At 46.7% G+C, this 11,920-nt stretch overlaps 1 protein-coding gene across 1 annotated transcript in view; it reads right to left on the bottom strand.

The window, feature by feature from the left end:
- Window positions 1-2,893: 2,893 nt before the first annotated feature.
- The window catches only part of LOC141556990 (tubulin alpha-3 chain), a 12,986-nt gene continuing 3,959 nt past the window's right edge, over window positions 2,894-11,920 (bottom strand). Inside the window, exons 2-5 of the mRNA XM_074292034.1 lie at window positions 11,497-11,719; window positions 7,634-7,782; window positions 4,174-4,854; window positions 2,894-3,284 (exon numbers count right to left, since the gene is read on the bottom strand). Coding sequence (XP_074148135.1) covers window positions 2,988-3,284; window positions 4,174-4,854; window positions 7,634-7,782; window positions 11,497-11,719 — 1,350 coding nt within the window. The 3' untranslated portion in view covers window positions 2,894-2,987. The remainder of the gene's footprint in view (window positions 3,285-4,173; window positions 4,855-7,633; window positions 7,783-11,496; window positions 11,720-11,920) is intronic.

Raw genomic sequence — 11,920 nt, forward strand, 5'->3', positions numbered from 1 at the left:
GGCTGGTGGATTGATGGCCTCCTTATTCACTCTCAACACTCTGATTTTGTGGTAAAATTGGGTGGAAAGCAGATAAACCATGGATTGACCCCGAGGCTGGTGGGCAGAGCCCTTTTCAATAGCCAGTCTCTTAAATCTGTGTCTTGGGGGGGGAGGAGGCAGTTGTAGCCCAGGGCAAAGAGCACCACACTTGGACTCCAGAACTGGATCCAAATCCTGCCTTTGGTACTTAGTGCCAGTGGGACCTTGGGCCACTCCCTTGTCAAGGACTCTCCCTTTCCTTGTCTGTAAAGGAGAAGGCGGGGGTGGGGTCCACCTTAAATCCTCCTCCTTCACTGCACATCCTCCCCATGGGCACAGGAGGCTCTCCTCTCCAGAGGCACCAGGAAGTCGAGGCTCTGAGAGGGAAGTGGAGACTGCCTCCAATCCCGATCCCCCAATTCAGCCTTTTCCCCTCTTCTGAAAGACCTGGTGCCACGGTGCCCCTCAGCTGATTTAAGTGGCGACCCAAGGAGAAGAGTTCGAACTCCACCCCCAGAGTTATCAAATTCTACAGACCATTGGCCCCCAAAAAGGTGCCCGTCAATTCCGGCGGGATGGACCCGGAGAAAGCTGGCAGGCTAGAACACATGTGGAAGGAAGGGTGCAGAACCGGGAGAGGAAGTTCTGCAGCAACCACCATCTTGTAAAGGACTGAAGTATCTTCCGAGCTGTCACAACCAATCACTAGCCTGGGAGCAGCGCCAGCGAGGGGATGCCACGCTCATTACAGTGGAAAGCTTGGCCCTGGGGAGGACGTGAGGGAGTGAACGCCCAGATCCAACCCTTCAATGCCACTGAACGTACCCAGAGAGGGAAGGCCTTTGGGAAGGGGGCAAGGAGCAGCAAGGCCGCATTTAGGCACAAGTGCTGAATTTAACATATGCCATAAACAAAACATACCCACCATTCACAGCGCTCTTCTGTTCATAATAAAAAAAAATCAAAGCAGACACTGCTTTTCTGACCTACTATAATCAACTTAAGGGGGATTTACATGAGTAATCCCCTCCAAAAAGGCAGGTTGGGTCTTTGTAATGAACACTCCCTATTTTAGATACCTGCTGACGTTTATCTTGGAATGATCTGTAGGAACTGCCATTATGATCTTGCGTTTGAGGCTCTGTTCTCTTCCCTTTTTTGAAAATTGGCTTTTCCCCTTCCCCAGGGCAGGTCTCCAGTGAGAGGACCTCCAGGACCTTTCCCGATTTCCTTGCCCTTTCAGGACCCAGCACTGTGAAGTTCAGGTTTATTCCCTGAGGCCTCAGAATCAGCCCAGTCAGGATAAGCAAAAGGCCTTGGTCTGTAGGGGGAGAAGTGAAGGGGAGGGACAAAACTGCCGCAAGCTCTCCACCAACCCATCTCCCCCCTCCTCCTCCTCCAAGTGACTCTGGCTTGTCTTACTCCATCCCCTAATCCCACCTACAATTATCTGTATACACCAAAAGATGGAGCCAGCATAGAATAGTGGGAAGGGCCATTTTCCAAGCATATGCTCATTATTAATATTGTCCAATAGTAATTAGCCTTAAGTGCTCGCTTGTCCGATTCCAGTGCACCTATTCCGAGTTTCAGCCCTTTACAAGCGACTTCTACCAATCCTCATTTTAGAAAATGTGGGAACTTCCTGAAAGCGCTCTAAAACCCACGCTTCCTGTCTAGACCAGGGGACTATCAAGGTGCCTATGGGTAACGTCACCGGCCATTTTTTTGGTTTGGTATTTCCAGTGCAAAGTCACCTTCCTTGGCAGAGAAGACAGGTCTGGGATCATCACGCCCATCTCCTGCCTCTGCCAGGCCGACCCAAACTCATTCAGCTTCTCTAACCTAGAAGTCCACAGTGTGCAACAATCGCCTAACGTCCCCTCCACGTGTACAATGCCTGGGGATCCTTAGGTCAGGTCTTCCAAAACGCCTTAGCTGAAATGGGGGCCCCCAGGGGTGGACTACTACACACAATGGCAGACTTGTTGCACTTTTAAAATTTACTATTATTAAGTTGTGAAGGAAGCATGGGGAAAATGATATAAAGACAAAAAAGTATCCAGAAAACCTACTGAAAAACCATTCTCACTCAACAGTTCCTCGGGGACGCTCCCTACCAGCTAGCCAAGACAGCCTGTCCACAGCCAGAATGGGGGGGGGGGCAGAATCTAAGCTCTCATCCCCTACCTTCACACAAACGCCCCCACAACTCCCCTTCCTCTGGAGTCCCCTTTGAAGGTTTAAGTGAGAAGCTCCCATCCCTCCCCGTGTGTCCCGGAGGCTGCCTCCGAGTTACTCTTGAGGACAACAGGAACCAATTTATCTGAAACACTCATCCCTGTGAAGAGCCCTTTAAGATTCCTCTAGATTCTGTCAATGTGGAAGGCGAAGTTATTTTTGAGTCAAAAAGCCTTGGTCCCCGAAAAGACGAGTGGGGCACGAGTCGTCATGCGTACAAGGGATGAGCCTTGTTGGGCGCGGCCCCAGAGGAGAAACCAGGGGCAATGGGGAGAAACTACCCCCAACTTAATAACCTCCGGATGAGCGCTATCTACGAGACTGCCTCCAGTGCGGGTCTGTCCTCCCTCCCTGCACAGATGCTTTTCTTTAGGATGAGCTGGACTCGACGACAGAGGCCCCTCTCAGGTCTGGGATGACTCGCCTGTAAATTCATTGCGAGGAGCTGTCTATAAATGCAATGCGCCACTGCTCCAGTAGTGCTTATTTCTTACTGAAGTGTCAGGAGGTGGGCAGAGAAAAGAGAGAGAACCACAGGATTTCTGGGGTCCAATCCAGGTCCAAGAACGTCCCTTGGATCCTAGTCAGGCTAACGAACAACTTTTGTGAGACTAGAGAGAAAAGACCAAACTGCTTCAAAAGGGAAACATTTATTCGTAAACAAATTATGTAACCAGTTATACTTTGGGGGGTGGGAGGCAAGGCTCCCCGGCATTCCTCTTCAACTAGTACTCTTCCCCTTCCTCAGCCTCGGCCTCCACCGAGTCGACGCCCACCTCTTCGTAATCTTTCTCCAGAGCGGCCAGATCCTCCCGGGCCTCGGAGAACTCGCCTTCCTCCATGCCCTCCCCCACGTACCAGTGGACGAAGGCCCGCTTGGCGTACATCAGGTCAAACTTGTGGTCCAGCCGCGCCCACGCCTCTGCGATGGCCGTGGTGTTGCTCAGCATGCACACGGCCCGCTGCACCTTGGCCAGGTCACCGCCGGGCACCACGGTGGGGGGTTGGTAGTTGATGCCCACCTGCAGGAGAGAGGGAAGAGTTACTAATACCTGACCTTGGGCCCTCCGTGGTCGCCAGACTTCTATCTTGGCTTCCTTCAATCGCAGACCGTGGGAGCCAGCCCTGAAGCATCCTCCCATTCCCTCCTTCAGGTCTGGTCCAGGCTGTTTTTTGTTTGTTTGTTTTTTTTACTGTCACCAGATACCCCAGAAATGTGCTTTTCACCCTACCCTGTAACTCGACAACTCCTGGGAGCCGTCACAGACCTGGGGGCTAATGCTAGCCTGGTGGGGTGCACACCCTGACAACGGGCACCAAGCACCAGCTCTGTGCACATTTTTCCAGGGGCAGGCAGGGACCCTGGGGCTGACCCCCCCCCCATCCACTCAGGCGCCTCCCAGGTTCCAGCCTCCTTTAGTAAAAGCATAAGCCTTGAGAGGAACCTAAATGAAGCAAACTCAAGCCTAAGGACACGTCTTTCTCCCTCCCAGCCCTGTGCCTTTGCCTTTGCAGCTGCTGCTTCCCATGCCTGCAGAGCATTCCCTTAACTCTGCCAAGAGACACCTTCCCCTCCTCCCCCACATGCTCACAAATTTAGCTCAGCCTCCTCCTCTTCCTGGCTCCTCACCGTGACCTAGCAGACATGATCTCATGCACCTGCTGGCACCCGGGCTCCCCTCCAGTTTTGTGTTAGGTTTATGGGCATCTCTAATCTTTGGGGACCCAGCACTGCGCCTTCCCCCAGGGCCCCCTAACTATACACCAAGCAGGAAGAGGAGGCTCCATCGCCCTGGAAATCTACTTCTTGCCCAACATGTGTGGGATTGAGGAAGTGTCCTTAGGGGATTCTGTATAGCATTTTTCCAAATCCATGGCTTCCTGCCCCCGAGCCCAGGGACCCCGGCTTACCTTGAATCCCGTGGGGCACCAGTCCACAAATTGAATCGTGCGCTTCGTCTTGATGGTGGCGATGGCGGCGTTGACATCTTTGGGGACCACGTCCCCTCGGTACAGCATACAGCAGGCCATGTACTTGCCGTGGCGGGGATCACACTTGACCATCTGGTTGGCGGGCTCGAAGCAGGCGTTGGTGATCTCCGCCACGGACAGCTGCTCGTGATACGCCTTCTCGGCCGATATGACCGGAGCGTAGGTAGCCAGGGGGAAGTGGATACGCGGGTAGGGCACCAGGTTGGTCTGAAATTCCGTCAGGTCGACGTTCAGGGCCCCGTCGAAGCGCAGGGAAGCTGTGATCGAGGAGACGATCTGCCCGATCAGACGGTTCAGGTTGGTGTAAGTGGGCCGCTCGATGTCCAGGTTTCGCCGACATATGTCATATATGGCTTCGTTGTCGACCATGAAGGCACAGTCGGAGTGTTCCAGGGTCGTGTGGGTGGTGAGGATGGAGTTGTACGGCTCCACCACTGCCGTGGAGACCTGGGGCGCCGGGTAAATGGCAAACTCGAGCTTGGACTTCTTGCCGTAGTCAACCGAGAGCCTTTCCATGAGCAGGGAGGCAAACCCGGAGCCCGTGCCTCCTCCAAAGCTATGGAAGATGAGGAAGCCCTGGAGCCCCGTGCACAGATCAGCCTGAGGGAGACAAGTGTCAGTTACCAAGGGCCACCAGCGTGCTCTCGGAACCTCCCCCCCAACTGCTACAAAGCTGCTCCCTCCTCTCAGACCCTCCCCAATTAAAGGGTTAGGAAGTTAATTCCAGATGGCCTCCCCAGACTCCTTCTAAAACTTTCACCTAAAACATCCCCCACTCTATGTGTCTTTTGAATGACAAGAACCATTATTCTTATGCCGCCACCCCGACTGTGAGTCCATCACTGCTACAGAATCAAGTGAGCAGCCCTAGTTTTTCTAGAAACCAAGGAACATCATCAAAACTCCCACATTAACCAGCACATTGAGAAAGGCCAGATTTTCCTAAACTCACTCGGCGCTCTCCATCTCCACACCGTTACTCATCGCTACAACGGGAACTTCCCCCAATGACTGACATCCAAGCCTGGCTGCAGCCTCCTCCTGGCTCCCCCTCCTCCAACTTCACTGCACTTTGTAGTTTTTACAAGCATTTGTGAATGGGGCTTCCTCCTCAGAAGCCCCATTTGGTCCAGCCCATTCTAAGAAGCACAAAGAAAGCCTGTTTCTGTCATTTCAAAGATGGCTCAGTTCAGGAGGGGGTCCAGCATGCACTAGCGGGCAGCTCCCTCTTTAACTCACAGCATCCTCCCCGAGGCAGGAAGGAGGACCAGGACAAGCTGGAGGAAAGAACCTGCACAGGGATTTCAGACCATGATGCGGACACAAATTACCTCCCCTACTAGACTGACGTGTGAGAAAAACAATCGCGTGGATTCCCCACTCTATTCCAATCAGTATTAATTAGTTCGACAGAACCCTATAAAGTTCTGCACATGAGGCCCCCGAGTTGCTTGCAGAATTATAGCAAGTATAGAGGGCTTCTGCCCTTGCTTTTTCTTGTCATGATGAACAAGTTCAGGCAGAGACGACTCAATTAGTACAAGGCCCCCCCAACGTATCTCCAGACCAATCTCTTGTTCAATACAAGCAGCTGACTACCTTATTGATGGGGGAACTCTGAAACTGTCCTTGACTTTTGAGGCGATCCCTGAAACTCCTGGAAGAGCCCCACCCTGTGGTTTCATTAAGATTGGCCCAGGACCACTCCCTACTTAGCTCAAAGTGGTCTCATTTAGCTAGAGATCTGACCTGATATTTCTATTCTCTCCACTGAGTTGAAACTTTAGTCTCAGATTTCCTATTTAAAGGGCAATTTGGGGGCTCATTTCTTTGCAGAGGCCTTATCAAGGAACTTCTCTCCTTGGCATAGCTGCCTGTCAGGACCCCTGCCCGCTGAGAAGACATTCTCTTCTCAGTGTTAATACCTGTTTCTCTCTCTGCCAGGACCTTTCTCTCTCTGTCAGGACCTTGCCACTGAAGAAGTCAGTCTCCTAGCAAAAGCTGACTTCTTCGTGCCAACAAACTTCCTTTTGCCAGTCTAATATTTCGGGTTCGTGAATTCTTTCACTTTGGACTGCGCTGACCAAAGGGGGGTTTCCACAACTCTGCACTGCCCCTGACCGCATCATTATGACCAGTGAGGTCACTGACTGATAGCTTGCCCCTTTTCTCCCCCTAACTGAAAAAGTGCGTTCATCTCACGTCCACCTACAGGGAAGATAATCCTTGCTCCAACCAACTCAGGCTGCTGACAGTCTCTGCTTATTTTCACCTATCGAGCATATGCGAACCAATAGAATTATTCTGTCTTTGATAGAGCTGTTCTTTAATATCTGGATATCCGGCCCTATAAAAATGGGGCTCTGGAAGAAGGCAGCCATCTCTCTTGCAGGTGGGACAATTTTAATCCCTATAAAGGCATCCTGTGGGCAGGAGGCGGCTTATTTTTGAAACCCTTGCTCCTCACATCTCTCAGAACAAGGGTTTGCTGAATTCCCACCAATAGGACGTCACCAAGGCAAAGAGCATTTGCCTAGGCCAGAAGGACCCTGCCTCTGCCCCAGCGGCTATGTGAACATGGGGCACCTCTCTGCAGCTCAGGACATTGTCCCCCTCTCCCAGCTTCCCAGACCCAATCTCCTTTCTCCCTTCAGGCTCATCTTGGGCCCTTTCCTTTCCGTCCCTCACCTCTCTCACCTGGTGACCTCACTAACGGCCACAAGTTTAACTCTATGGACACAGATGGCCACCCACTCATCTTTCCCGAGCCCAGGCCACATCACCCACTGCTCAGCTGACCCCTCTCCGGCACCCTCCCCCTCCCCTGCCATTCCAAACAATACTCCCTCATCCTGGGCACTTTTTTCCAGGCTCTCTGCCCTCAGGGCTGGAATGCAGACCCTCTTTACCTCCACCCTTGGGCACACCCCTGCTCTCTTTTACATGGAACCTTCCAAGGAGGCCATTCTTGGGCTGCCCAGGAGCTAGGTTCTTCCAGAAATCCCTAGAATTTGCACATACTTTTAAAATGTGTCTAGTACGTCCTTCATTCAAAACATAAGCTCTTGGAGGAGGTCTTTCCCTGCCATAGTGCCTGGAACACAGTGAGTGTCCAATGCATGCTTACTGATTAAAGTGTTTTTAAAAACTTCAGAATACTAGTTATATGTCACCTATAAATCAAATAAATAGTATTAGGATACTGAGAAAATTTTAAAGTCAGAATGGGATTTAAAGACACTCTCAGCCAAAGTCAGAAGAGCTGACACTACAATACCTTAGGGTTCACAATGGCAATACATCTTATAAACACTGAAACAAGATTTGAACCCACAGCTCTTGGCTCTAGGACCATTTCACAAGGTCGCTGGGTCCTTACCAGTTTGCGGATCCGATCGAGGACCAGGTCAACAATCTCCTTGCCAATGGTATAATGGCCTCGGGCGTAATTGTTGGCCGCATCCTCCTTTCCAGTTATCAGCTGCTCGGGATGGAAAAGCTGCCTGTACGTGCCAGTACGGACTTCATCTATGGAAACAACAAGTTTGGGGCTGATTATTTCATATACTTTTTTATCTTCAGTGTGCTCAAGTACAAAACAAGAGCAACTTAAGAGTCTTCAAAAGAGCACATGCTCACTAAAGGCCAATAAATGATTTGAAATTCAGAAAATTTCTCAAGGAGAATGTTGTAGGGAAGAGTGGGGAGAGGAGGGGATAGGTGAACAAAAAGTTAATTATGCAGGTGACATGGCATTTCAACTAGTAATTAACAATAGCTAGCATTCATAGACTGCCTTGAGGTTTACAAATTATCTCATTAGATCTCACTTCCAAAAAACTGTGGACAGAGATTCGAAATATCATACAAGGAGCAACAAGAGAAAATGCCAAAGAAAAAGAAGAACAAGAAAACAAAATGACTTCTGGTGAAGCTTTACAAACAGCTGAGAAAAAAAGGAAAATAAAAGAGAAAAGGATTAAGATTCACCTAATTGAAGAATTCCAGAGAAAAAGAGAAAAGGTTTTCTTAAATGAACAATGCAAAGAAATAGAAGAAAACAATAAAATGAGCCAGAGATCTCTTCAAGAGAAAAATGGATATAGTAAAAGACAAAAGTGAGAGGGACTTCACAGAAGCAGAAGAGATAGCCAAGCCGCAAAGAATACACAAAAGAACTACACAAGAAAGTTCTTTACATCACTGATAACCACAATGGTATAATCACTGATGCACAGTCAGAAATCCTGGAAGCACAGCTAACAAGGTTAACGGGCATGATGGAATTCCAGCTGAACTATTTAAAACCCTAAAAATGAGTTTTTGAAGTGCTGCATTCAATATGCCAGCAAACTTAAGAGAACTCAACAGTGGAAATATTAATTTATGTCCCAGACTAAAGAAGAGGAATGTAAAAGGATATTTAAATTACTAAACTGAGCAAGGTTATACTTTGGCTTCGGCAAATGTGAACTAAGAATTACCAGAAGTGCAGGTTGGTTTTCAAAGGGGCCAAAGAGACTAAATTGTTGATATTCTCAGGATTATGGAGAAAGCAAGGGAGTTCCAGAAAGACATGTACTTCTGCTTCATTAGTTCTACTAAAGCCTCTGTGTAGATCACAACAAAACGTGACAACTCCTCAACAGATGGGAGGACCAGGTCATCTTATTTGTCTCCTGAGGAAAACATATTTGGCCAAAGAAGCCACAGTTAGAACTGAACAGAACATGTGAATCGTTGCTAAATTTTAAAAAGAACAAGAAAAGAGCCATATTCATTAGCATTGATCATTGTATAATCTTGTTGCAGTGTACAGCGATCTCCTGGTTTGCTCACTTCACTTAGCATCAGTTCATATAAGTTTCTCCAGGCCTCTCTGAAATCATCCTGATGAGTTCTTATAGAACAACATTACTTCATAACATTCATATACTGTAACTTATTCAGTCATTCCCCAATTGACGGGCATCCACTCAAAACTGATGCTTTCAAATTAGGCACTAGAGATTTTTTTCCTTTTTTTAATTAAAGCTTTCTATTTTCAAAACATATGCATGGATGATTTTTCAACATGGGGCCCTTGCAAAACCTTGTGTTCCAAATTTTCCCCTCCCTCCCACACCCTCCCTTAGATGGCAAGTAATCCAAAATATGTTACACATGTTAAAATGTTAAATCCAATATATGTATACATATTTATACAATAATCTTGCTGCACAAGAAAAATGAGATCAAACCAGAAAAAAAGATGAGAAGTAAAATGAAATGCAAGCAAACAACACAAAGAGTGGGAATGTTATGCTGTGATCTACATTCAGTTCCCACAGTCCTCTCTCTGGGTGTAGATGGCTCTCTTCGTCACAAGATCATTGGAAGTGACCTCAATCATTAAAAGAAGAATTTTGAGAGTGCCTTGGATAGCAAGATCAAATCAATCAATATTTAAAGGAATTAATTCAGACTCTTCACTGAAAGATCAAATACTGAAGCTGAAATACGTTGGCCACAAGATGAGAAGACAGGACTCATTGGAAAAGACCCTGACATTAGGAAAGATTGAAGACAAAAGGAGAGGTGGATGGCAGAGGATGAGATGCAGATTGTCAGGGAAGCAATGAACATGAGCTTAGACACACTTTAGAAATTCTGCAGGATAGAAAGGCCTTTGGGGTAACAGTCAGACACAATGGAACACTTTACCCTCATAACATGTGAGCTGTTTCTCTCCCAGGGTAGCTGTGAGAATGTAAAGATACTATCTGTCCAGGAAATTAGCTCTGAACATCTCTAAGAAGGGACGAACGAGAGAGAGAGAGAGAGAGAGAGAGAGAGAGAGAGAGAGAGAGAGAGAGAGAGAGAGAGAGAGAGAGAACAGACTCCTATATATGTGTATTTTTGGTATCACTTTATAACAAGTTCTGTACAATTCTGGTTTCTAGTTATTCCTTCCCTGAATTACAAAAAAGTCCTATTTTACCAAGGATCACAGGCCTCAGACATGATTTTAAGATCTAGAAATTTAGTCCAAGTTGTTCCTGACCAGAAATCATTTATGTAACAATCCCATTAAATGCTTTAGTCACCATTTGAACATCTCTCATGATGGGAAACCCAGTGTATCTGAAGACATCTTATTCCACTTTTGGAAAGCTAATTGTTAATCCTCTTCTTTTTTCACTGAAAAGCGTTTAAGAAAAAAAGTTCTTCCTTGCCAGTTTAAAGAACCAGAAATATCTTTAAGTCTTTTCAGAGAATCCTTCAGTACAGATATCATAGGTTCTTACCATCGAGTTCCTACCATTACAGCAGAAACTAATATTAGAAAACTAGGTACTGTGGAGGTTTAGACTTTGAGACTTCTGTCACCTCCATGATAAGCCCTTTTTAAAAGAATTTGAGGAGTTGTTATCGACAAAACTCTAGGTCTAACATTGGTATATACAGGAAGGGCTTAATAAAACATTGGATTTTTAGCTTGAACACTCTCACCAATCAGCTAACAATCTTATTTTTTTTTCCTTTTTCTTTTTTTCTTTTAACTTTTTATTGACAGAACATATGCATGGGTAATTTTTTACACCATTATTCCTTGCATTCACTTCTGTTCTGACTTTTCTCTTCCCTCCCTCCAGCCATCCCCTAGATGGCAAGCAGTCTTATACATGTTAAATCTATTAAAGTATATCCTAGATATTATATATGTGTGCAGAACTGAACAGTTCTCTTGTTGCACAAGAAGAATTGGATTCAGAAGGTAAAAATAACCTGGGAAGAAAAATTAAAATGCCAACAGTTCACACTCATTTCCCAGTGTTCCTTCTCTGGGTGTATCAACTAACAATTTTCATAAAGCACAGACTAAAGAGCCTTTGACTTCCTTTGTATCCCCAGTATTCAGCACAGTCCTTGGCACACATTTAATAGCTGCTAACTTGATTTTGCACAAATAACTGTGTGAATCCAGACGATTATTACAAGGAATCTGACAAGCTCCGATCAATCTTGCACACAGTAGGTACTTGATTATAATTTTATGGATATGTCTTAGGTTGTCTTGGCCTAGTTACCCAGAATACTGCCTTCCACTTCATTTCCCCCTATTTTCAATTTTATGTCCAAATACCACAGAAGGCTCACGACTTTTTGCACATCATGTCTTATGAAGAGATCTAGAAGAGAAAATGGGAAGTCCTTCTATCACTGTGATTAAAATCTTAATTTAATCACATGCATACATACCCACTACAGTTGGCTCCAGGTCTACAAACACAGCTCTGGGCACATGTTTGCCAGCCCCGGTCTCGCTGAAGAACGTGTTAAAGGAATCATCCCCACCACCTATGGTTTTATCGCTGGGCATCTGACCGTCAGGCTGAATTCCATGCTCGAGACAATACAATTCCCAGCAGGCATTGCCAATCTGAACCCCAGCCTGTCCAACGTGGATGGAGATACACTCACGCTATGAACAAAAACAAACAAGTACAAGTTAATTTCCTAGGTAGTCAATATTTGTAGGAAAAGCAAAAATATCAACTTAACTTTCTTTCTATGCTACTTTATGGCTTTCAAGCCCTTTTAGAACCATTATCTTTAAGAGATTCTGGGAAGATTGTGGAATAGGTCAGTAAATTTCAAACTCTCCATATTTCCCCACAAAGGG

This window comes from Sminthopsis crassicaudata, chromosome 1 (assembly GCF_048593235.1).
Source record: "Sminthopsis crassicaudata isolate SCR6 chromosome 1, ASM4859323v1, whole genome shotgun sequence".
NCBI lineage: Eukaryota > Metazoa > Chordata > Mammalia > Dasyuromorphia > Dasyuridae > Sminthopsis > Sminthopsis crassicaudata.